Below are 26,540 nucleotides of genomic sequence, written 5' to 3' on the forward strand. Positions count from 1 at the left end.
CTGCAAAAACTTTTTTTACAAGATTCTTTATGGAATACCATTGAAGCTCGGGCCGGGTCTGGACAATGCCATACAAGCTTGACTCCGAGTTCGAGTTGAGTCCGTACAGCCGGGACTCGACTCGAACTTGACTCATGTGCATCCCTACTTAGACCACCTTCCAAGCGGCCTAGGTCCCATCCCAATCGGGAAACCCCTTTGGGGCGACATGTCATGTCATTAACTATAGTATTTATGAACAGCATTTGGAATATTGCATCTGTGAATAGTATCTGGAATATTGTAGACAGACCACCAATGCCATGTGATTTGATCCGAACAGGTAAGATTTTTAGTGCCAGAATATCAGAAAGGCTCATGGGCTGTCTCTGCTCTTTTAACTTGTGTGGTTAGGGATGGCAGTGGACCGGGGGAAAGCGGGGCCCCGCCTCGCCCCGTTTGGACCGGGGATGAAGGGCCTCGCCCCGTTTGGACCGGGGATGAAGGGTATGAAACGGGGATGGAGGCGGGGGTGGAGGATAAAATCCATCCCCGCCGCGGAGGCGGGGCGGGGGTGGACGTGCACTTTTCCCCGCCCCGTCCCCGCCACGATCCCCGCCTAATCCCCGCCCCGACCACTTTTCCCCGCAATATCCCCGCCTCATCCCCGTTTGGACCGGGGATGAAGGGTATGAAACGGGGATGGAGGCGGGGGTGGAGGATAAAATCCATCCCCGCCGCGGAGGCGAGGCGGGGTGGAAACCTTGTCCCCCGCCCTGCCCCGCCCCACTGCCATCCCTATGTGTGGTATCTCTTCTCTCATTTTCAGATTAACAAAACATGGTTGCCGTTACTCTTTTAAAGTTACGTGTCCCTGGTGACATGTGTGGACATGTGGATCCAGACTCTGACACCTATGGTTTTATTTTAATATTTTTGAATAATTTTTTATTAATTTTAAATTTTATTTCAATAAAAACTATTTTTTAATGTTAAAATACTCAAAAATAGTTTTTTAGTTATTAAACGTTAAAAAAAATCCATGTCCTTGTGTCTCATTTTTTGAAAAAAAACGAATTGAACTTATAAGTCAAACCTGAATCCCGTGTCCTCGAGTCCATGAATCATTGTGACATAGGTGGTATCTCTCTTATCTCGTTTAAATTTAATAAAACATAAATTTTGCTTTCTCGAATGTTCTTATATTGTAGTATAGCATTATGGACCATGTGTTTACTAGTGGATTGAGCTCGTATCCGTGTTTAGCCAAGCCGAGTTCGAGTTTGGCTCGTCCATGAATGAGACGAGGCTAACACTTCGAGTTAGTTCGTGTAAAAACATTTCATGTTATTTATACATAATATACATTTTTATATATTATACTTGAAAATATATATAACTTCTTATAAATTACACTTAATAGTCTATATTTTTTGTATATGTTTTTCATTCATCCTTCTGTTTCATATATATTTTATGCATTCTTCCTTTTATATATTACACAACATTTATTTTATCGATAAAAAAATGTTTTCAGGCAACAAAGGGCAAAGGTGTCCACAGTAAATTGGTCATGTTTATTATATTTTCTAGCTTGTGCTTAGTAATGGTAATTCCAATAAAAGCAATGGCTATCTACATAATTGCTTTTTTGTTTAATATAAATATTTACATTATGTGATACTTTTATATTTACCATCCTAGAAAAAAAAAGAACCCAATTGTCAAATATGTGGGATTATTTGCTCAAGTAGATTGATCCTGCAAAGTAATTTCTATAGATAGCACATTACTATCATCAGTTCAATATAATAACACTACAATAATAAATTAGGATGTCCAACTAACTAAATACTGTTAAGTTGGGTTTGCTTAGGCCTTTAAATCTACAATTAGATGAATGGTTACCTAATGTTTCAAAAGGGGAGTAATGAGCAGCTCCTAAACAATCTTATCTTCTAAACCGTCCTAAATAGCTTCAAAATGACAAAATTTTGGGTGTTTGCTTAATCCGAGATCTTTGTTGTATTCTTTATAGCTTACTTAATAGAAAACACAAATTAGATTAGCATTTATGTGTTTGGATGCGAAGTTTTGAGCGATTGAAAATCAACGGCTTATTTTGCATCAAACCTTGGTTAAATAGAAATTGAGGTTTTTCATCAAATCAATTTTATTCAAGGCATGTTTTTTTTTAGTGAATAAGCAATGATGATCACATCTAGATTAGGATTAAGCAAAATACATGTGCAACTATATTTTTCAAAAGCATTTAAGATTGTTAAGGTCATAAACTGTTGAAGAGCTACTCTTTAAATATATATCTGATAAATATCCAAAAATTTATAAAAATTGATAGAATTCCAAACAAATTCTAAAAATTCATAGAAAATCATTATTTCACATGTAAATTCAGATGGGATAAGAGTAATAAGCTGACTTTGTACTCACCCATTTGAAATCTCTCTCTCTCTCTCTCTCTCTCTCTCTCTCTCTCTCTCTCTCTCTCTCTCTCTCTCTCTCTCTCTCTCTATATATATATATATATATATATATATATATATATATATATATATATAGCATGGTGCTAAATTAAACATGCTATTAGATTTCTAGTGTTTTTTTTGGCAATTCCAACACCATAGATGTGTTCAGCATGATTGATTTACTGACACTTGGATCATGCGTTTTGGATGAAAAAAATGGTATTTGGAGGCTTGAAGATTTATAAAAATTGTATGCCATTGATTTTTGAAATTTTATAAAAAAAAACTATCCATGCATAGGAATCAAATGCTTCAATAACTGATTTCTATAAAAAAAAAAAAGCATATAGATCACATTGTACCATCAGAATTTAGAAAACATACTCTAAAAATCTCATATAATGTTTCATTTAGCTCTACGTCCATTTAGCACTGATGCATTACTCTCTCTCTATATCTCTCTCTATATATATTATTTATTTATTTTAAAAAACAATATTTAGATCCTTCTCAATCTCCATGTTGTTGGACATTTGGGTTTGGGTTCAACCCATAGTGTGACCCAGTTTGATACTAATAAGGGGTTAGTGGGCTTTTATAGGCAACTAGTAGGATTTAGTAGGGTAGGGGTTACAAGAATGTGAAGGGGTTCACATTATGAAACCCCTCCCCTTATCCTCTACTATAAATATGAGGCTTGGCTACATGATGAGGGTAGCCTACAACTGAAAGCCTGCCTTTTGTTCGTATAATTTTTGTTGGGTTCAGGGTCCTGCTCACCATCTACTTGAAGGCCTGGGTGTCGATAGGCTGAGGAGAACGCCGAGTACCTGCACGTCGCATCGACTATGTGTTATATATATATAGGGTAAATATTGGATACTAATAAAGGTAAGGAGCTAATGAGTCAAAATCACTCTTTTCTTCAAAAAAAAATTTAATTTCGTGTAGATCAAATGTTACGGATGTGATCTACATGGTTTGTTTAGACGGAAACTTGTTTTGAATCATGTGATTATGACAAGTAATTTGGTTTTTAAAAAGGTCTAAAAATCAACGCCATAATGTGCCAAAATTTCATAACTCAAAAGATCACGTTTTTATATCGGAAAAAAGAATGATCCAAGGCTTGATTCTTAGCGAACAAACCATGCTGACCACATCTGTGGTTAGACTGAGCTGATACAACTTGCACCTACTATTTCTTGCTCATTAGATGCTCACCTTCATTAGTAACAAATATTTTCCCATATATGGATAAATATTGGCTACTAATGAAAGTAAGGAATTAATGAGTGAAAATCACTTTTTTTTTCAAAAAATTCTAATTTTCTGTAAATCAAATGCTACAGATGTGATCTACAGTTGGAAAGCCTTTTAACAACAGCGTGCTTGTTTCATACAAAATTGTGGGAAAGTGGCCGACTGTGAAACAAATGCTCACAAGGTGGGCACCACCATTTTTTGTAGGAAACAAAGCAGCTCCTCTGAAAGTGGATTCATGCATTTTCTCCTTGGGGTAAGCAGTCCTAACCAGACCATGAAACAAATGGGCCCTAATGGATTAGCCAAAGAACCATCTCTAGGCCTTGTTGGGTCCTTCTGTGATGAATATATTCCTCTGAGCTTTGAGAAGATCATTCAAAGATCCACATGATGCTGTTGGTTGACAAAATCTATGACTTCTGCTTAAAGATGAGCAGTGACACCAGTTGTACTGGTCTGGCTGTAATGGGAAACAATGAGAAACCACATGTAGTGACATTTGTTGGGACACCCTACTCTAGAGTACCACATTCAGAATCCCTAGTATCTGGACCTTTGGCCCAAGTCTCCTATTGTCCTTTTCTGCTCCTGGACTGATACCAACTTGTTCCAAAAAAGTTTCAAAATTTTGTAGACCACTGAATGGAGAGATTGATATTCTTAATGTCTGCTTAAAGTACAAATCCTTTCAATCATACAGTTTGGCTTTAGATTATTCTGTTTAACTTTTCAGGATAGAAGCTCTTGGATTCAAGATTTGATGTTGGTCCATTGTTGGACAGTGGCCACTTTTATGACTTCTCTTTGATTGTATTTGTTAGTAGGAAATTATTTTTATTTGCAAAAAGGAAAGGACATGAATATACATTATAAAAGAAACACATGCAAATGGTTAAGAAGCAAAACATGCACAAAATAAAATGGGGGCTTCCTTTCTGTCATATTGGCAGCTATAATCTTTTTCTTTTTTCTTTGGCAAGGCCAACAGAATATTCTCCAACTGACTGTACTCCAAGGTAAAACCCTTAAGGTCCCCCTACCCACCAGGAAGTACATTCAGCTTTGACCTTATGGCAAAAGATTTTGCATGGGTTTTGAACTCGTGACATCTCGTTACAAGTTGGCCCCTACCAGATGAGTGAGGCCCTTGTGGGCATATGGTCTAATTTGATCACTAAATTCAAAATTATAATGCTTCACCGCCAAAACGGTTTGTGTTTCTTAGGGATGTCAACAGGTTGGATATCAGATATCCAACCCGATAACGAATCCAATTAGTTGGAATAGGTTAAGAAAACTGAATCAAATTCGTAATTGGATTCGGATTCAACATAAGGATTTCATGTCCGAATCCAATGGAATTTTGAATCTGATTACATGTATTTTTTTCCAGACTTGGTATTAGCTTTTTTTCTATCTGAATCCAAATTTGAGTCCAATTAGTCAGATTTGGTATTGGTTATATGGGACCCAAACCCAAACCGTTTACATCCCTAGCTTTTCTCATAAATTTCATAGTTAGTAAAGTAACCCTTCGTGCCAAGATGGTTGACAGCTCCCATTGGAATTCGAACCTGAAACCCCTTTGTTTTAGTCTACTCCAGTTTTCTGGTTCTACCTCCCGCTGCACCTGATCTGCCATCCATTTTCTGTTGGGCCCCACAACTGACAGGTTATACCCCAGAGATGGAGGGCAGTCAGGTGCAGCAGCACACTCAAAGTGTGCAATGTGTGATTGCGCCTGATCCGTCCTCTTAAACTAAGGGGGAGTTTGAATCGCAGTACAAACCCGTGTGGGGAACAACACAGTCCCCTCGCACAGTGTGTACAGCATTTGAATCAAGCGGACAATGCACACTAAACGGGACACGCTGTGTCCCGTGCAGTGTAATTTGGTAGGACGCAACGTGTCCGGGGACAAACATCGTGCATTGGTGTTTGTCCCGCGAAGCAAACACCCCCTAAAGTTTCTGTTTGTGTTCACGAAGGGAAGAACAATTGATCATTCTATATTGCTTTGATGAAATGAAACAAGTACTGCAGAAAATGAACCAAAACATAATCGTAAAAACCAATTTCTCGGATATTAAATATCAAATGGCGTTGCTTGTATCATCCATGTTTATGTCTGGGCTTCCATCACATTGAGAAAGGATTGGTTATTCCTGTAGGGACCTTAATAACTGGTGTAATATGCAACTCCAAATACAACATGCAGAAATGCCTAATCCTGCTTGATGGCAAATGCAAGGGGATAGTTAGCCCCTTTGAAAAATCACAAAGTATAGAATATGGAAAACAGTGTGTGATTCAGGCCTATGAAAACAGAAAGTTTATAACACCTTCTAGTTGCTCATATATTTAGGGTAAGTGTGTAAAATAAAGGGATGTCACTTTAGTACTGTTTAACTGGTTTTTTAAATAAAATTATTATTCCTTCTAAAAAAGAAAATTCACTTCAAAGAGAATTGAAGGAACTCACACACTGAGAGAGAGAGAGGCAAACCACAGATGCACTTAGGGTGTGTTGGGCTTAAGGAAACTCCCTAAATCTAAACACATCACTAAATTCCCTCATACCAAACAGACCTTTAAGGTGTTCAATTCGGAGGCACAGCATACCTGACTTCCTTTGCTTGAACAAGCTAAAATATCTTGGCAAGCTTGATTATGGACAAGAACATGATCCTTAAGGATGACCTTGATGTAAACTAGCCCCAAGAAATTCAAAATTCTCCATTACCATAACATACTGATTATTTGGATTATATAAATGAAAATACTAATTTTTAGTATGATATTCATTTTTTTACAAGAATAACCGGGTCACTTAATGGGCCCACTCCCTTGCAAAGTTAACTCCGGGTGGGGTCACTGACACCCAAACCCTTATGGAGCCCACCAGTTAAAGGCACCTGCACACCCGGTCAGAGTCAAACCCGGGACAAAGGGGTCAGCATCTTCTCTCCAGGCCTACTGCTACTTAGGCGACACAGGCAGGTGTAGTATGGTATTCATTATTACGTAGGAATATAATTTCACAGATTGGTTAGTAATCCAGAACCCTGAGTACACGGCATTGGACACCCAAAGTTTGTTGCACCACTCACCATATTTGAAATCAGTAATAGCCTTAAATATAACTTGTATCTGGGCCAATATCGACTAGTTCTACTCTGTACCTGATTCAGTAGTTCATCACTGAGAATTTCTTAAGTTAAAGTAAACCTGTTTTAACCAAAACATGCTAGATCAACGTAGCCACTCATAACATCTCTTCCAGACAAAGAGGATCATTCTTTTCTACATGCTCTGACCACATTTTCTATAAGTCCTTTTCTTCTACAAGCTCTTATGAAAGAAGGGCCCTAAAAAAAGTATCAGCAGCAACTGCTTCTATTTTGAGATAGTTATAATATTCATATTAACCTATTATCTGCCCCTGCATCTAGGATTGAGTAAACCCTATACACTCAACTGTCACGGTACCAACTGTATCTTTTGCTTCATTTCTTGTTCTTCGGGAACCATCAGAAATCCCCTTTAGATCATAGATCTACTTATGGGATTTCATTCCCAATCTCAGCATTCAACACATTCCTGAATAACACACTATCGCTGATAGTAGTGTTGGTTGGGAAATCGCAGTGTGCTCGGGCAGGAGAGAGAGAGAGAGAGGTGTCTACTTTCATGGTTATGAGTAATAGGGTCCATAGATGGATGGTTGATTGGACTCTATATCCAACTCGAACACGTTCAGTTTTGGATCTAATTAGAATCATTAGATAGGTCTAGACACGATAGATGACAATGACCAACACAGTTGATCTGCCTGGACCTATCAACATTTTCAAACCTTATCAATCACCACATCTATAGATTAAGGCGTGAATCTTTAAAGGTTACTTTGAATGAAATAGATTGAGAGAACCGTACACACACAGGAGCTACACCATACACCATCACATGCACAAACCAAGGATTTTTAAGAACTTTGGCACTAAATACAAGTCCCTTCTCCTTTAGATCTAACTTGTTTAATTCACCTTTTCATTTTCTTGAAAATCCTATTTTACAGATTCATATGCAGGCATACAGGCTCATGCTTGGTAAGACAAGAATGAAGTAGGAGGTAGTTAAAAATAATCAGTTTATGCAATTTAAGCATTTTTCCTGATAAACCTGTCGGTTGGCTCTCATTTTGAAATAAACAAAAAATAGATCACAAGCTTTATGCGCATGAACCAAATCTAAGTGAGATAAGAAGACAGGAAGCAATGCCTATATGCATTTAATTTACATTCGTGTTAGTACTAGAAACAGGTCTCAACATGGAATGAGAAACACTAGGATTTGGAGGTGTAGAATTAACCACCACAGAAGCAACCGGTGCAGCTGGTGGAGGGTGCAACGCAGAGAGTGGAACACGAGGGCCAAAAGCAAACATTTGCTGCCGAGGCATGAAAGACATAGCCGGATGATTTACCTGGTGATTAAATGCAGGAACTGTTGGTGGTGGAGCAGAGGTTGGCATCACTGGCTGATTATTGGTTGTCATTGCTGCTGCTGCTGTAGGAAGAGGCGATGAGACAGTTCCAGCCAATCGCCCTGATAGCAGACGTGCACGGTCAGCTGCAATCCTCTGTCTAGCCCTATCAACCTGATCACATTCCTTTAACAGCAGAGTCTCGATTTCACCAATTTGCTTCAGCTTGAGCTCAATCCGTTTCAGCTGCATTAAGTCTCCATTGAATTAATAACAGGAGAAACAAAACCCATCAAAATAATTCATAGGCAAAACTTGGTATGGCTATTTTTAAGCACAGCAAAATTGAAGCCTGATGTAAGCAGAGTATGAGAAATCATCCTGTTGTATTTTTTCAAGGCATTGAATTCCATGTTCTTATTGTTACTTCATAGTCATGAATTTTACCAAATATTTATTTTAATTTTTTTGGATAGGCAAGCTGGGGTTAGGCAGACCCCTACCAGATTACAAGAGCTGATTCAAAACTCATAATCTACATATTTGAAGGAAACCAATCAGGTGGTTTGTCCTTCCAGCATTTACTAAACCAAGCACTCCTAATTTTTCAAGATTATCGGCAACATGAAGCTCGCCTTTAGGAGTCCAAACACATTTTAATTCCGGGAACCCGGAAAAGAATATGCTGAGCAACACGATAGTGAACAAACATAAAGGATAGTACTGTGATCATATTTCACTCTGATTGATGATTGTCTATATCGCTTATGACTTTCTAGCTCCAAGATATCTGCACTTGTCATCAAGTTTTGTTACAATATGCAAGTCCACAGTAAACATTATGGATCAGAATATTGCATGATGCAGAAAGCAAGTTAATTACTTACTAAGACAGATATATGCGAAAGAAAATTGTTAGAATAAATGATCAATCCAGATAATCCTGATGAAACAAATGCAGACTATCAGCAAAAAGGGAGTGTATCAGGTCTCGTACAGAGTCTGTAGAATGAATAGAAAGAAAGTAAATCCTTAAGGATCAAGAAAAGATTCATAGAACATGGCTCTTGAATTAATGGGGAAAGCAAACCACACGTAAACATGGATAGCAGACGTTGAAGACCAGTTGACATTTGAAGCCATCATGTGCATGCAGAGAGAGAGAGAGTTGTCCTCAATGGTTCCAAGCATCAGACACCAAGTTAAACAATGCAAGCACATCAAAGTGGAAATTGATGTTTTTTGTTCAAGGCATGCTTTGCCAATATGGGAACATGTCAGGTGGCACAGAAATGAATAGATTCATTATTTCATATTCATTGGCAGTACCATGTAAACAGTATAACATTTGAGGTGAAACAGCCAAATCTCGAACCCCAACATGCACAAAGCATCTCTCTCTCTCTCTCTCTCTCTCTCTCTCTCTCTCTCTCTCTCTCTCTCTCTCTCTCTCTCTCTCTCTCTCTCTCTATATATATATATATATATATATATATATATATATATAGAGAGAGAGAGAGAGAGAGAGAGAGAAATTGTTAGCTGCTCACACATTAGGTGCTAAATGATAACGTGTTAAATAGGTTTTTCTACCCTTCCGGTGTTTTTTTCGCAGCTCCGACCCCATAAATGTGTTGGGCATGATCGATTTACGAGGAATCCACACCTGGATCATGTGTTTTCGATGAATAAAATAATATTTAAAGCCTCAAAATTTTACAAAGATTTTAGACCATTGATTTTTCGAACCTTATAAAAACCCACCCATGTGTCGGAATTGAACGCTTCAACAGCTGATCCCTATAAAATCAAGTACATAGATCACATCTTCACGGTCAGAATTTATAAATAAAATGAAAAAAGACTGAAAAACCCATTTTTCATTTATCACATAATGTGTAAGCAGCTACCAATCACTCTATAGAGAGAGAGAGATTGGTAGCTGCTCACACGTTAGGTGCTAAATGATACGTGCTAAATGGGTTTTTTTGCCCTTCCAGTGTTTTTGTCGCAGTTCTGATCCCATAAATGTGTTGGGCATGGTCGATTTATGAGGAAGCCACACCTGAATCATGTGTTTTCGATGAAAAAAATGATATATGGAGCCTCAAAATTTTATAAAGATTTTGAACCGTTGATGTTTCAAACCTTATAAAAACCCACCCATGTGTTGGAATCGAACGCTTCAAGAGCTGATCCCTATAAAATCAAGTACATAGATCACATATGTACAGTCATAATTTATAAATAAAATGAAAAAAGACTGAAAAATCCATTTAGTACGTTCATTTAGCACCTAACATGTGAGCAGCAACCAATATATATATATATATATATATATATATATATATATATATATATATATATATAGACACACACACACACACACGTCCTCCTAGTGACTTGGAGAGGTAGATGAAGCAACACAAATTAAAAAAATAACCATGCACCCATATCCTTTTTTCTAGTCATCCCATCAAAATATAAAAAGAACAAGATTCTTTTAATTTCTTCATTCATCTTCTAATCTTTTCCTAGTATTTATTTAAGACAAGGAAATGATCAGATGCAATGCAGAGCATCTGAACTAAAATGTTCAACCAGTGATGTGGGTTTTCAGCACCAAGAGACCCACCACATGGATATCGAAAAGGAAACAAATATAATACTTTGGAGAAGATTAGGACACAGGAATGTGTCAAATTGAATAGAATAATTGATTAAAAAAGAAAAAATCCCTAATCTGTCTATTTTAGGGACTAATAGTCATTTGGTTGAAACAAGTGGACCCAATAAAAGATCTAGAAGTAAAGAAATCAAACACTTTTAAAACTTCAGAGAGAAAGAGAATTGCTGCAATTGCATATATAATGTCATATAAGAGAATCCATTGTTAAAATATGTATATATAGGGAAACTGGAATATGTTTACTGACCAAATATGTTTGCTGGTATAAAACGAGAATTTCATAAGTTTTTTTGCAAATCTAACCCTGCAGATGCATTCGGCATGATCAATTTGCTAGGAATCAAATGTTGGATCATCGTAATCGGATTAAGAAATGTGATTTTTTATGCTTGAATATTTATGAAAAATTTAAACCATTGATTTTCAACCCTTAAAAGATCATTTTTGTACAATTTAATAGGATGATCCAAGAGTCGGTTTCTATAAAACCAAACGTCTAGATCACATCCGTACTGTGAAATTTAAAAAAAAAAAAAAACTTATGAAAATCTTGGTTCACACCAGTAAACATGTTTCAGTTACCCATATAGGGATACTGGAACTATATATATTCGTAATATAATAAATTATATATATATATATATTTGTTGCAATAAGTAATGCCGATTAGGGGCATTTTAGTCTTTTTACTTTTGTATATAGGTCTGCCCTATAGGGACAGTTTTGTATTTTTTTTTGTTTTTTATATTTTTTGTAATTGTCTTAGTTTTTAAATTCATTGGATTATATAAACTATAAATCATCAAGTCACAAGAAGAGCCTAGGCCCAAATTCATATCATAGAATTATGGGCATTTATATATTTTTTGGGTCCTTCATTTGCACTTGTGAATGGTGTAACATTCTCATTTTGGAGAGTTTTGGACAAATAGTTAACATTTGGTTGTTAATGCTAATATGCATTTTCTTATGATGACATGATATTGAGAAATTTGATTATTAGTGATTTTGTTACTTAATTTTTTATTGAATGCTCATATTTTACTTCTTAGATACTTACATAGATCAAGTTGTTGTATTAATGTTACTTTTACATGTTAATCTCATATTTGTCGGTATTTATTTGAGATTTTTTATTTCTTATTGGTTGTTGCTTCATCAATAAATTATTTCTTTTATTTATTTATATTTTTAGATATTTTTTAAAGGATTTTTTTAAGTTTTAAAAAAAAATTAAGGCTTACGCTTTACACCTCACTTCAGTTTTTGGTAGAGCGCTACGCTACATCTCAACAGTTTTCACAACATTTTTTGAAGTCTTGTATATGCACTTTGTGCTTGTGTAGTGCCTTAGTGTTTTGTATTGTTCTTTATTGGACTTGTAATAGTGCTTGAGCACTTTGTATTCGTTTTTTCCCATATTCCATTACACCCATGTTGGATACTTGTATACTAGTGAGAGAGACTTCCCTATTCAATTTTAGTTATTTTTAATCTTTATCTAAATTATTTAAAAAGTTTTGACAAATGTAATATTAAACACTACTTTGATTGTGCTTGACATGGCCGACCACCATTGACTGAGTCAAACGAGGTTAAAATCATGTCCCAATCAAGTCATTTGAAGGTGCCCAGTGACAGTGGAACTATCAAGGCAACCTACTTATTTCTGGCTTATGTTGGATAAAATTTCCATCTTTCTCTCGGCTAATGCATCCAAACAGGGATGTAGGATTAGTATATCAAATTAAGGCTTGGGATATGCAGTGTGAGTTCATTGGTTTGTCAGGTAGTTTTCGTATCTTTGTGATAGCCTTATTCCTCTCCTTTTGTCCACCTTTATTTCTTGTTCTATTAGTTATCTTCTTTGAAACCTACTCACTCTTGTCATCTTCTTTTCTTCCCTTTTCCCTCTCTTCCTATGAAGGTTTTCCTCAGATCTCAACCGGATGCAGGATCAATATAACTTCGGTGCATTGCTAGAGGGAAAGCAAATCTTGATGTCATTATCCATTTTTCTTTTCCTTATTGTCTTATACTTTTTACACTGAACCACTAAAAACAGGATAAGGACAATCTTTTTGCAACATAAATACAGGATATGAGACCATTTTAAACACTATCAAGCAGCAACTTACCTGGTGGTTTATAATAGTGGCACTCATACGCTGAATATCACGCTCCTCATGATCAGCAAAGAGCTTTGCTTTCATTGCTGCAGCAGAAAGGCCAGCTATAGCAGCAGCTTTCACAATTTCTTGTGGTAAGAGTTCTGCAGTTTCATCGTTGTCAGCTTTTGTTTCTTCTGCATCCATCACAGAAACCAAAGTTGTAAAGAGTATTGTAACCTGTATCAGCCCAGCCCAAAATAAGATATGTATCATATCATAACTAAAAAAATGCACTTTTGATTACAAATTTCAAAAAATCTAAAAAAAATCATGACACAAGAAACAATAATGAATTGCACAGGATAAAACCATAATCTCACATATCAAACAATTATGAGTTACATAAGACATCGAACACCCAATAAATCCAATAATCAAGATAATATGCTACAAATGGCATGCATATTTCACAAGCTATGCAACATGGGCGCTTCTGTACTCCTGAAGCACCTGTGTCGACACTACTGGGTGCGGGTGCGGCACCCGACACAGCTGGGTGCGGGTCAACAAGTGTCAGGTGTGATCAACCTTGCACACGACCGTTTTCATCCAATTTTTAACTTGGTCAACTTTGACCAAGTCCAAAATTGTCTAAATTTGAAAAACTAACGTAAAAAACTAAAGAAACTTATACTTATGTGTGTGTATAGACTATGAATTTGCTAGTCGTTTGTACATGCAATCTAATAGAATTCACAAATTTTGTAAATTTAAGCTTACAAATGTTATCTATATAGTTTCTTTAGCAGATAACAAGTTTTACAACATTTTTTTGCAGAAAGTTGGTTTTTCAAGGGCTTTAAAAATCAATGGCCCAATACCAAAATTTCATGACTCAAGATCTTACTTTTACATCAAAAAAAATGATCCATAGCATGATGCACAGTAAACAAACCATGCTAAACCTAGGTTGTTTGTATTGTGCTGTATCGGTACGATACGTATCATTTTTCTGGGGGTTTACAATACGATACACACTTGTATCGTGATACGAGTGTGTATCGTACCTGTAGCGGGTGTATCATACGATACACCCAGGTATTGACCCGTATCGTACGATGTGGGTCTGGTGCACTTAAAAAGACCCCAAAGTCTATTTTTTCAATTTGGGTTTAAAAGCCCTCTTGAGGGCCGAGTTCTCCATATGTCTAGAGGTTGTTAGAAGGGAATCCATGCACCATATGTTCCGTGAGATCGATTTGTGAGCCGACTCCTACGCAAGAGAGAGGGCTTTTGCGATTTTCTCAAGAGTACATTTCACTCTTTTTTTTCACTCAAGGAAGTGGGTTAAGGTAAAAAAATCTTTATTTTTTACTTGTTATTGAGTGGTTTTTGAGAGAGATGGCATCAAAAGATCCGGCATGGGAATGGTGCACTCAAGTAACGAGTGAAAACCGATTAAAAATCAAATGCAACTATTGCCAAAATAATTTTTTGGGTGGTATCTCTCGATTGAAGCATCATTTAGATGGGACACATCTAATGTGCATGCATACATGTCAAGAAAATTGTCGGATAAAATGACAATGTCAATAATTATTTGATGATTTTAGAGAAAAAAAACAAGAAAGATAGATGAATGAAACAAAAATGGAGTATGAGGAACCTTGAGAAAATATGTATTACGAAGATGAGCTCCATACTTCTGATCCTGGAACCCATATCATAGGATCAAAAGTAGAAAGTTCTACAACAAAGGGAAAATGTGTGGCTGGTGTCAGTAGTAGTATTGTGACTGCCGTTGTGGGCACAAAAAGAAGAGAAGAGAGAGAGTTCTTCGAGAGAAGGACCAAGAGGTAGAGTTAAAGGCTCTATTAGGAGCTTTTTTCTCTCCTAGTACTGCCCCTGACATTCGTACTGCTATGACTCCTCAGCATTTAGTCGAGCAAGTGGATATCAGAGTTGGGAGATGGTTCTATGATACCTGCATTCCATAACAAAAGAATAAATAAATTGGAGCTCCAAAGGCTCAATGACCTCGTCCACATTTGGTACAACTTATGAATGAGGTAGAAGTATATAAAATTATAAAGTTTATTTGCCATTTTAATTCAAAACCCAACTAATTTTAATTTTTTCATGTCATCTTTTTAGGCAAATCGAAAAGTTATCAACAAGAAAGCACAAACAGCAATTTGATCCCATCAACTTGGAACATTTTGATGAATTGGATGCATGGGTTAAAAAAGAAGCAGATACGCTTTTAAATGAATAGGACATTCAGTGAATTAGCATAGAAGGAGAACAAGAGGTAGATGATGAAGACCCCACGTATCTTGGAGATACTATAGATGTCGAAGGAGGAGGCGAGGAAGGAAAAGATAATGATGATGAAGATAATTATGATTATTGATGTATCATGTTTTATTAAAAAACTTGTTCGATGATGTTTTTGTTTATGTAATATGAAAGTATGAGTCTAGTGGTATGTTCTTAATTGCAAGATATTTAATATTAGTTGATGTTTGATGATGTCTTATGTGCCTTATAGAGACATAAATGTTTCATATGTGATTTTATGATTGTATTATATGTAATTCATCACTATTTCATGTGATGTGATTTTTTAGGAATTTTACTAAAAAATTTAGACTTTTCTTGATAATTTTGAATTTTTTTTGGATTTTTTTATTTTTTTTATTAAAATTTTACAATACGATATGTGTTACTATTGGGTCGACCGATACAGGTAACAATACACTACTTACAACCTTGTGCTAAACAAACTGTATATACATACCTACATACATACATACATATATATAAGTGCCACCGATATCACCGATATTTTGAAAATATCGCGATATAATCGATATTTCAAGGTCAACCAATATTTTCCTGAGATTGTCTCAAGATTTTCTTGAGATTTTCAAAATATCGCCATAACTAAAAATATCATGATATTTTTGCAAGGTATTCTTGAGATTTTCAAAAAACATTTTTTTATATATTTTAAGTATCTTTTTTGTTTCTTTTATATTTTAAAAGTTTTTCTAATTGTTTCTTTATATTTTTGTAAGAAAAATACAATAAAAACCTATTATTTGTTGTCTTTTTATTATTCACTATATTTTTTCACTTTTAAAAGCTTTTGAGATCTTCCCAAGAAAAATCACATTTTGAAAATATCTCCAAGAAAAACCCTTGTTGATAAATTACCTTGAATGATATAAGTGACTATGATATATATATATGCACCCCCGCATCCAAATTTTTTGAAATTGTCATGTCGTACCCGCACCCGCACCTATGTGACATAGCTCATAAGAAAAATGTAAACTATGAAATGCATATTAAACAAATAAACAAAACTAATAGATAACAAGATTCATAATAGTATGTGTGTGTGTTAATATAAAAAAAATCACAAAGTGTTTTTCAGTACTTAAAAATTTTACATAGCCAATTATTTTAAAATTCAAACAAAAATGAACTAGCTAATGTCAATCATGACTATCATCTTCATCTTGTTTTTCTTGCGAGAACTCGCCCTAACATCACTCTCAACTCTCAAGGTCTTTAGGAATGAGTACGAAGCATAGTCACCTGTATTGTTAAAGGTAATTTCTTGGCGAGGGTGTTTCTCAGAGAGATTTTCAAAAGTTGATAAATCTCAAGAATATCTCATGAGTTTAAAAAATTGAAAAAAATATAAATAACAACAAAAAAGCTAAGAAAATAATAAGTTTTGCATTATTTTTCTTTCAAAAATATAAAGAAACATGTTATAAAGGTTTTAAAATATAAAAGAAACAAAAAATGGGAATGCAAAGTTAAAATAAATAAAAAAAAAATTTCTAAAAATATTGCCATAATATCACGATATTTTGTCTTCTGGCTTTGAAAATATTGCAAGATATTACCCTTACTATCGACTACCTTAAAATATCAGTTTTTCTCATGGTATTTTCAAAATATCGCTGATATCGGTGACACTGGTATGAAGTGGCTTTAAGGGGTCTTATATGTTTCAAAAAAAATCGAAATCAATGCAACTTAAATTGCATTAATTATGTATCGTAAGATACACGATGTATTGCAGGATACATCCTGTATCGGTGCAATATACACATGTATCGAGATGCAAGTAGGTATCATATCAAAAAACCTAAAAGATATGGTACACATTGTACTATGTCACATAGACACAGCGAAATAGGCCACGTATCCGTGTCGACACGATCCGACACACGTACGGGTACCGAGTGCGGCATGGGTATGTGGGTTGGGTCGGATCCAACTAAGACCTAACCCAAAACCCACAATCTCTCATTTTTTTGTTTTTTGTTTTTCTTCCTATCGAAACCCTCCCCCTTCCCACCCTCAATAGCAAGAGGGGAGGAGAAGAAGAAGAAGAAGAGAGAGGGAGAGAGAGGTACCACCTTCACTTTCTTCTTCTTCTTCTTCTTCTTCTTCTTCTTCTTCTTCTCTTACTAGCAGAGAGAGAGGGAGAGAGCTATATATGTATCATTATATATTTTTTCCCTTTTTTCTTTAAATTATATTTTACCCTTTTTCTATTAAATTATATTCTTTATATATATATATATACCGTGTCGTCGTACCCACATTTTTTGAAATTGCCATGTCGTACCCTCCGTACCCTTACCCACAGCCGCACCCGTGTGACATAGGTATTGTATCTTATGGTATGATACACTATGATACTTAACACTGACATTAACTAAAGATTGAATATCAGCAGCAAAACTAATTGAAAGACCATGCACACTACCAACCTTTATGGTGACCTAAGCTCCCCTGCATGCCGTCTTGATGCATATTTTCTGAACTTCCCCTTCAAAGAAAACAAAAGCTTAAGTGTTTTCAAATGCTAGGAAATGGACCTACGCATATGATAGCCGCAACTGAATAAAACAAGATGTATTACCAAAAAATGTAGCAGAAGAGAATATCATAAAAACATTTTGAGGAAGAACTAACAGTTAATAAGCTTACAGTACGCATGTTTAGTGCCACAATTAGAATAATAGCTATGATAAAACTTTAAGATTTGCTAAAGGGATAAACATGTAAGAACTGTGTCTCACCTATCACCTTGAGAAGAACAGTCCAACTGTAAGAGGCTATCGGTAGATACAAAATTGCTGTCTGCCTTGGATAACAGTGCAAGTGCTTCATGTGCAAAAGCAGCTGCAACCCGTGGACCTATGGCAGAGGCCAAGAATGACACCTAGAAAGCTTCAAATAATTAGATGAACAGCACATCAAATGCATTTTTAATCAAAATTTAGAACAAATTGAACGGCTATGGCTTAACGAAAATAAGTATGACAGAGCAGCCTCTTACATACCCCAGACTACACAAAACAAGACAAAATTACATTGTCTATCAAGAAAATTATTGACAAATCACAGTCATTGCCCATCAAAGACAGAAATTCAAAACTGTAAAAGAAAAATTGCAGTAACAATAGATAGCGTCATCAGTAATTTACTTGAGAATATTTAAGCAAAAGAAGTAACATTTGAATGTTTCTTATAGAGGGATTGTAACCCATCTTGATACCAAGTATGGAAAATATGAGGGCTGCCAAAGAGAGAAATCTTTATAGGGGTCAAGCATACAAACTCATAGATACTGAAGATCTATCTACTATCAGGTCCCTTCTTGGGGGTTAGTACAATATGTGTTGCAAAACTCTAGTTTTGCCAATTGCCACTAGTTGACAATAAAAATAGATCTTATAAAGCAATGGAAACTGAAGCAGTAGAAGGATGGAGAAATTAATTGATCACTAAAAGCCACCACATTACCAACTAATATAATCAAGCACATTTTGAGGAATATGTAGTAACTCTTTTAAGACCTTTTTCAGAGATGTATGCAATTGCAAACAGCTCTTTTAATATACAACAGATCAATTCAATGGTGCCATGATACAATGACTGTTGATTTAGGTAATGACAAAAACTCTTATAATAGGTAAGGTTGCCACCATCACAAGCACATGAGGTAAAAGAGAAGCTTCCAAATCCATCAGCAGCCTAAATGATCATTCCATTTGCAGAATGGGTAATATCTCGTAAATGTTCCCTATATTTTCAAGTTTGTAAATACAATTTTTAATTAAATAATTATATTTAATATGTATAAAATTAAAAATAATAAAATATTATATATGGGCTGACATCAATATGGGTCTGGACATGGTCCAGGGCCCATTGACAAGATCCATATATATAGATTGACATCGATATAGTTCTGGACTGGTCCAGGATCCAAATCGATTAAAAAAAACATGTATATATATATATAGGTTGATGTCAATATGCATCTGGACCTGATCCAGGATCCATATTGTCTAAAATCCCATGTGTGTGTGTGTGTATAAGGGGCTGATGTCAATATGGATCCGACCGAGCATGGTCCAGGATCCATATTGACAAATATCAATTAATATAAATACATATATAAGGGCCGAAATCCGAGTGGATTTGGGTCATGGTTCCATGTCAAATAGAACTCTATCCCAAACATAATTAGAAGGGAGGGGGGCATCTCCTCCTCCTCCTCCTCCTCTTCTTCTTCTTCTTCTTCTTCCTTCTTCTTCTTCTTCTTCTTCTTCCTTCTTCTTCCTTCTTTCTTCTTTCTTCTTTCTTGTTTCTTGTTTCTTCTTCTATTCTTTTCGTGTTTTGCAGCAGTAAAGTATGAGTTCTTCTCTTTTTCTTATAGAACGAGGGTTTTAAATGGCTTAAATCGTATGGGTTTAAGGAAAAATCATGTATGAAATTTTCTGCATGTATAATACATGTATTTTTAACGTTCTTGATGCTTAAATTCTAGTTTTTGCAACCCTAATCATGTCTGCAAATTTTTGCATGCTTAAATTCAATTTTCTGCATCTCTAATCATGTCTGCAAATTTCTGCATGCATACCATGTATATTTTTAGCGTTCTTGATGCTTAAATTCAATGTTCTGCATTCCTAATCATGTTTGCAAATTTCTGCATGAATACCATGTATATTTTTAGCGTTCTTGATGATTAAATTCAATTTTCTGCATCCTTAAACATGTCTGCAAATTTTTGCATGCATACCATGTATATTTTTAGTGTTTTTTATGCTTAAATCTGATTTTCTTTATCCCTGAACATGTCTATAAATTTTTTCATATATATCCCATGTATTTTTAGTGTTCTTGATGCTTAAAACTGGATTTTTGCATCCCTGAACATGTTTGCAAATTTCTGCATGTATAGCTCATGTATTTTTTGTATTCTTGATGCCTAAAACTGATTTTCTACGTCCCTGAACATGTCTGCAAATTTTGCATTTTTTGAGGGTTAGTTTGGGGTCGTTGATCATGCATAATTTTTATGCATATTATATATATTCTCTATGCATGATTATATATGAAACAAGATTAATAACCCTTGTTTAATCGATATTTGGCATGATCCTGCAGGGCACTTTTTATTTTTTTTAAAAAGAGAAAAAAATGAATAAGTTGAACCCATTTGAGTGTTTTTGAAAATTTTAATTTTTACTAACAGTGTTTTTAGAAAATAGTTTTGGAAATGGAGGCTATTTGAATTTATTGAAAATTTGAAGAGTTTTAGAAAATTTCTTAAAACACCTCCAAAACCTAATTCAACCTATAAATAATAGAGATTAGAAGATGGGGATGTCTTTTCCCTCTTGGAATTCATGCCCCCTCCCCTCTAATCCTCTCTCTCTCCTCCTGTCGGTTCCCTCTCTCTCCTCTCTTCTCCTTTCTTTTTCCCTCTTCTCTTCCTTTCTTCCCCTTCTCCTCGCCGTCCTCTTCTTCTTCTCTCGTGGGAGGGCAGCGTGACGTGTGCAATCATTGAAGAAGACTGCCATGTTCTCCCCATTCCGTCGAAGGCGACCCCATGTACGCTTCTCCCCCTTCTCTTTAAGTTCCTATTTCGCGTAGTTGCTGCATAGGTTAGATTCATTTTTTTTAGATTATTTTATGCACAATAGTTAATTGCTTTTACTTGTTGAAAAAGAAAATACCAATATATATATATATATATATGATTTTTTTTATTGCCGATTTGATCTACTGATCAGATCAAATCAAATCAGCCTTGTACTTGCTGCACGCAGCCTACTCAACAGGCACGTTGATCAGTCTGCTAGCGCAGACTAATCTGCGAAACAAGTTTTTTCGTCCGGTCTGATTTGCCGAACTGCAAAGGATCCAATCTGGGACTAAGCCCGACCTAATCTGATCAACAGTTTTTCCCAGACCAGATCAGGTCGACTAAGTCCGATCATTTTTTTTTTAGATCTGCCAGCAGCGGCAGATATGATCAGTTTGGTGTTGTACAAACCCAACAGCCTACTAGCCGACTCCAGTGTACCAACAGAACAGGCCTGATCTGCAATCAACAACAAAGCAGACTTAGTCTGCAATCTTTTTAATATAAAAATAAGTTGATCTGCGAGCTGGTTAGCCCAGTGCAGATGAGCCTATTAGGCCAGCAGGTTACCCAACTCATCTAAAAATAATAATTTTTTTAACAAGTCCGGTCTGATCGGCCAGCCTAAAGTAGGAAATCAGATCGATGGTCTGACAGGCCGAACCTGCGTGACAGCATACTAATCTGTTTGATCAGATTTGTCTACTCAGTTGGCAGGCCTGTCAAGTCAGCCCGCTTGTGGACTGTGTGAGTATGTGCTGACTGGTTTCAAACAAGGCTCCATTAAAGTATACTGTGTGATGTAGTTTTGCAAATATTGTTTTGTTATTATAGTGATAGATTAGTAAAGTAAATTTGTTTTCTTAGGCATTAGTTTAGTATAGTTAGTTTTCAGTTTGGCTACATTTTGAAGGATAAATTGAAAATGTGTTGGAAATCACGTTCTAGCAAACTGTGAGCTGAACCAATTTGTTTTGTCTAGATTTTTCTTTTCTTTAGAATTAGATATATTTAGATTTGTGGTTTGTGGGTTTAATTATTGTTTTCTTGCAACTAACTTTAACTAAATTAGATAGTCTAGGGTGTCGTTTGTTTTGTGGTTGTGTTTTGCAGGTAGGTTCATGATTGGTGATGAAAGCATGATAGCGAGAGTCGTGCCCGTGCGAACGAGGAAGGCTACATCACGAGGAAAAGAGCCCTGCAGATTTTTTTTTCTTTATTTTTAATTTTTTTAGGGCCACTGGCCAATTTAATTCATTGGGGTTGTAATAACTTTTGTTTTTGTTCGACCTTTTGTAATAGGGTAGAATGATTTATTTACATTTAATTTAAGGCAATAAAGTTTGTTATTGCGTGGAATACGAAAGTTTTAAACATGTTCCCTCTGTTCGACCCGGACTTCACCACTAGTGTGAACCGATAATTTAAAATTTAATGCAAGGTTTTCACAAACAATTTTTAATGAAAATCTCTTTTAAAATACCTTCAAGAAAAGTTGCATCAGTCGTTACAGAGTTCTCATAATTTTTTCCTATATTTTCAAGATCGTAAATGCAATTTTTAATTAAATAATTATATTTAATGTCTAAAATTGAAAATAATAAATTATTATATATGGGTTGACGTCAATATGGGTCTTGACATGGTTCAAGGCCCATTCACGAGATCTATCTATCTATCTATCTATCTATATCTATATATATATATATATATATATGTTGACGTCAATATGAATTTAGACCTGGTCCAGGATCCATATCAATTAAAAAGCCAATGTATAAATATATATATATATAGGTTGACATCAATATGGATCTAGACCTGCTCCAGGATCCATATCGACTAAAAAACCCATGTATATATATATAGGTTGACGTCAATATAGATCTGGACCTGGTCTAAGATCCATATTGATTAAAAACCCATGTATATATATATATGTATGTATATGCATATATAAGGGGTTGATGTCAATATGGATCTGGACATGGTTCAGATTCATATTGATCAACACCCATGAATATAAATACATATATATATGGGCTTAAATCTGAGTGGATTTGGGTCATGGGTCCAGCCCAGACGCATAGCCCATCTATAAATCCTTAAAACAAAAGAATGAACTTAAAACTTTAACATTATATATATATATATATATATTTATTTATTTATTTATTTTTTTAAATCATGGTAGTTAAGTTAGGGAAGAGTTCTATGTCAAATAGAACTCTAACCCAAACATAATTAGAAAGGGGAGGGGGGTGTCACCCCCAAGAAGAATCCTTCTTCTATAAAGAGAGAGGCTAAGCCACTCTCAAAACTGTTGGAAAAAATAATAGAGAGAAAGAGAGAGAAGGGTGTCACCTTCTTCTTCTTATATTCTTTTTGTGTTTTGCAGCAATAAAATATAGGTTCTAATTTTTTTTCGACAGAACAAGAGTTTAGCATGGCTTAAATCGTATGGGTTTAATGAAAAATTATGTCTGAAATTTTTTGCATGTATAATACATGTATTTTTAACGTTCTTGATGCTTAAATTCTATTTTCTGAATCCCTAATCATGTCTGCAAATTTCTGCATACATACCATGTATATTTTTAGCGTTCTTGATGCTTAAATTCAAATTTTTGCATCCCTAATCATGTCTGCAAATTTCTGCAAGCATACCATGTATATTTTTAGCATTCTTGATGCTTAAATTCAATTTTCTGCATCCTTAATCATCTCTGCAAATTTCTGCATACATACCATATATATTTTTAGCATTATTGATGCTTCAATTCAATTTTCTGCATCTCTAATCATGTCTGCAGTTTTCTGCATGCATACCATGAATATGTTTAGTGTTCTTGATGCTTAAATCTGATTTTCTGTATCCCTGAACATGTATGCAAATTTCTGCATATATATCCCATGTATTTTTAGTGTTCTTGATGCCTAAAACTGATTTTCTGCATCCCAAAACATGTCTGCAAATTTTTGCATTTTTTGAGGGTTAGTTTGGGGTCGTTACAGAATGTGTTTGATTATGCATATGATACCACCTTTTCCACAATCATGCTGGTCAAAACAAAAATGAAGCATGATATTGCTTCACTTCTACTAGAATTTAGAATAAAATGGTGGATCCTAACGTCTTTTTTTGCATGCCTCTCACTAAGTACACTTTATGTACAACAGCACGTAATGACTTTGATGTAATTAAAAAAAAAATAGTGTTAATGTGAACCCACCCATCCTTATAAACAGTGACCAAAATTGGCAAGCAATTTAAAAAAAAAATAAGAATGAAAATTATTTAGTTTGGATTTTGATTCAACTTCATTGGCAGTGAAAGAATCAAGAGATAAAGTGAGATAACAGGCATAAGAATGCAATATGACCTACCAAAGACATAACCAGGTTACCAGAATTTGCAAAAGGGAGTCGGTCTTCAGAATCAACTTCTTCATGATGAGAAGCTGAAACCAAAGGAAAACAAACCAAACCCCAAAAAAAAGGTCATGATCATGAGATGAAAGATTTCAGGAAAAAAGAGCTAACTCCTTGCTTAATAGGTAATCAGAAGACAAACAAACACATAAATACCTGAAGAATCTCCATTGGCAATTGGAAATTTATTAGCCTTTCCCTCATTTGCAACATCAGATGAAAATATTGAGGTAGGAAGCTCAATACTTTCGAGAAAACTATCCTCCATAGGCAGACGAACAAATTGAAGTATGCATTGTGCTTTTGATTTTGTCCCGATATGTTCTGCAATTTCATTCCAATTGTCATTATAAATTTCCAAAGCCTCAAGCAACAACAGAGTCTCGTGGTCAGTCCAGCTGTCACTGTCAAGATCACTTGAATCTCTTGTTGTGTCCATCTTCAAAAAATCTATACTTGAATTGCCGACAACAAATTTTCCATTGTGAAAGCAATCTGAGCACAGTATTGCATCAGCCTGTTCAAAAAAGCCAAACATTGTGATGAATAAGCTCAGTAACTAGGTGAATTATATCAAACCAAATCAAAAGCTCCGCGTTAACATGAAACATCAGCACGCAATCTGTTGCAGAATTGTTACTGCCTGTTTACCAGGAGCCAATCAATGATTAAAGAGCAAACAAAATTTTAACTGATTCAAGAACAGAAACCAAACAAGTTCATTATTGAAATAATATTAACTGAAAATCAGTGACTTTATGGCAGGGAACTAGGAAACAAATATATAACCACCATTTTCCCAAAATGTGGCAGCTATCGCAAGTTTTACCTCACGCTTTTGCTTATCAACAATTTGCAACTGCTGTTGCATTAAAATGGGGATGTGTGAGTGTGTGTGCGTGAGAGAGAGAGAGAGAGAGAGAGAGAGAGAGACTTTCACCATTAAGTAGCTATTAATTTGTCCTTATATGGTAGTGCAACAACTTAAATGTTCAGAGAAAAGGTAGCATCTAACATCAAGAAATCAAAAGTTTGAAGGTAGACAGAATTCAATTCACAAGCAAACATCAAACCTCTTTCTTTTCATGACAGGGAGAAACCATAATTTTGGTTTGGACATCCCATTACAGGTCAAGAGGTGCCACCTTGACCATAGCCCCTTTTTAAGAGTCTGCGCTGTAAAACTCCATGAATACTCCCATTGTGCCTACTGACCATAGCCCCTCTTCCCTCTTGCTACAACAGGTAATAGGGACCTTATATGCTCCAATAAGGGAGGTCTATCCCTTCCCCCGAGTTTTCAGTAAGGAGAACAACCAGGGAATAACATCATTTTGAATAATGCATGGAATGAGTAAGAAGACCCCCTGCTCTTCTTTTAACAGAATCTGATACAATGAAGCATTTCAGTGGGTCAAGGAAACAATTGAACCTAGATCAGATAAAAGCCAATCAAACTGTTATTCTGTTTTCCTCCGTGCAGAAATCAGCTTTGTGCCAAATCTAGCAGAAACTATACCTGGTGTCTGAAGTCAGATTGCCATCTAAAAGAAGTAGATCTCATCTGGTTTTAGTGAAAGACCAGTTCAAAACAGAGCTACCAGTATCAAATATTCAAATTAAGCTATTTTCTGCAAGGGTTTTTACTGGGAGGTTTTAAAAAAGTGGTTTTCCTATGGAAATTCTCAGCATTGAAAAACAATAAAATATAGAAGTAATACAAAAAACAGAATAGGTTTTAGAAATATTTCTTACAAATATAAAAAAGCAAATAACTTCTATGATGTTATTGTGATTGTAATGGAATATTTTCAACATGGTGATATTTGAATTTTAATGTAAACATAGGTTTTTTGTACATTTGTATCCTAGGGGCATTTTGGTCTTTTCACATGTACAAAATTAATATGTATTTTTAGCTTTTCTCATTTTTCCTTTTTATTTTTTTATTGTTGTAATTATTCCCAGCCTCAAGGGCTTATTGGGAATATCCCCAAAGGAGTCGTTGGACTCTACCCAACGGCTACATTTCGTTGGGTAGGTCCCAATGGCTCCTTTGAGCCTCTTCTTTGTGTATAAATATGGGGCTAACCCCCATCCATTGTATATGTTCTCATCC

At 35.4% G+C, this 26,540-nt stretch overlaps 1 protein-coding gene across 2 annotated transcripts in view; it reads right to left on the reverse strand.

Moving 5' to 3' along the window:
• Positions 1-7,713: 7,713 nt before the first annotated feature.
• Positions 7,714-26,540, reverse strand: part of LOC149817199 (SWI/SNF complex subunit SWI3C-like) — a 29,513-nt gene continuing 10,686 nt past the window's right edge. For both annotated transcript variants that reach the window (XM_089986688.1, XM_089986687.1), the window contains 6 exons: positions 24,578-24,938; positions 24,377-24,450; positions 18,129-18,271; positions 17,817-17,875; positions 13,045-13,211; positions 7,714-8,463 (listed from right to left, as the gene is read on the reverse strand). In XM_089986688.1, coding sequence (XP_089842814.1) covers positions 8,023-8,463; positions 13,045-13,211; positions 17,817-17,875; positions 18,129-18,271; positions 24,377-24,450; positions 24,578-24,938 — 1,245 coding nt within the window. In that variant the 3' untranslated portion in view covers positions 7,714-8,022. The remainder of the gene's footprint in view (positions 8,464-13,044; positions 13,212-17,816; positions 17,876-18,128; positions 18,272-24,376; positions 24,451-24,577; positions 24,939-26,540) is intronic.

This window comes from Nuphar pumila, chromosome 14, assembly GCF_984573655.1.
Source record: "Nuphar pumila chromosome 14, dmNupPumi1.hap1.1, whole genome shotgun sequence".
In the NCBI taxonomy this organism is placed as follows: domain Eukaryota; kingdom Viridiplantae; phylum Streptophyta; class Magnoliopsida; order Nymphaeales; family Nymphaeaceae; genus Nuphar; species Nuphar pumila.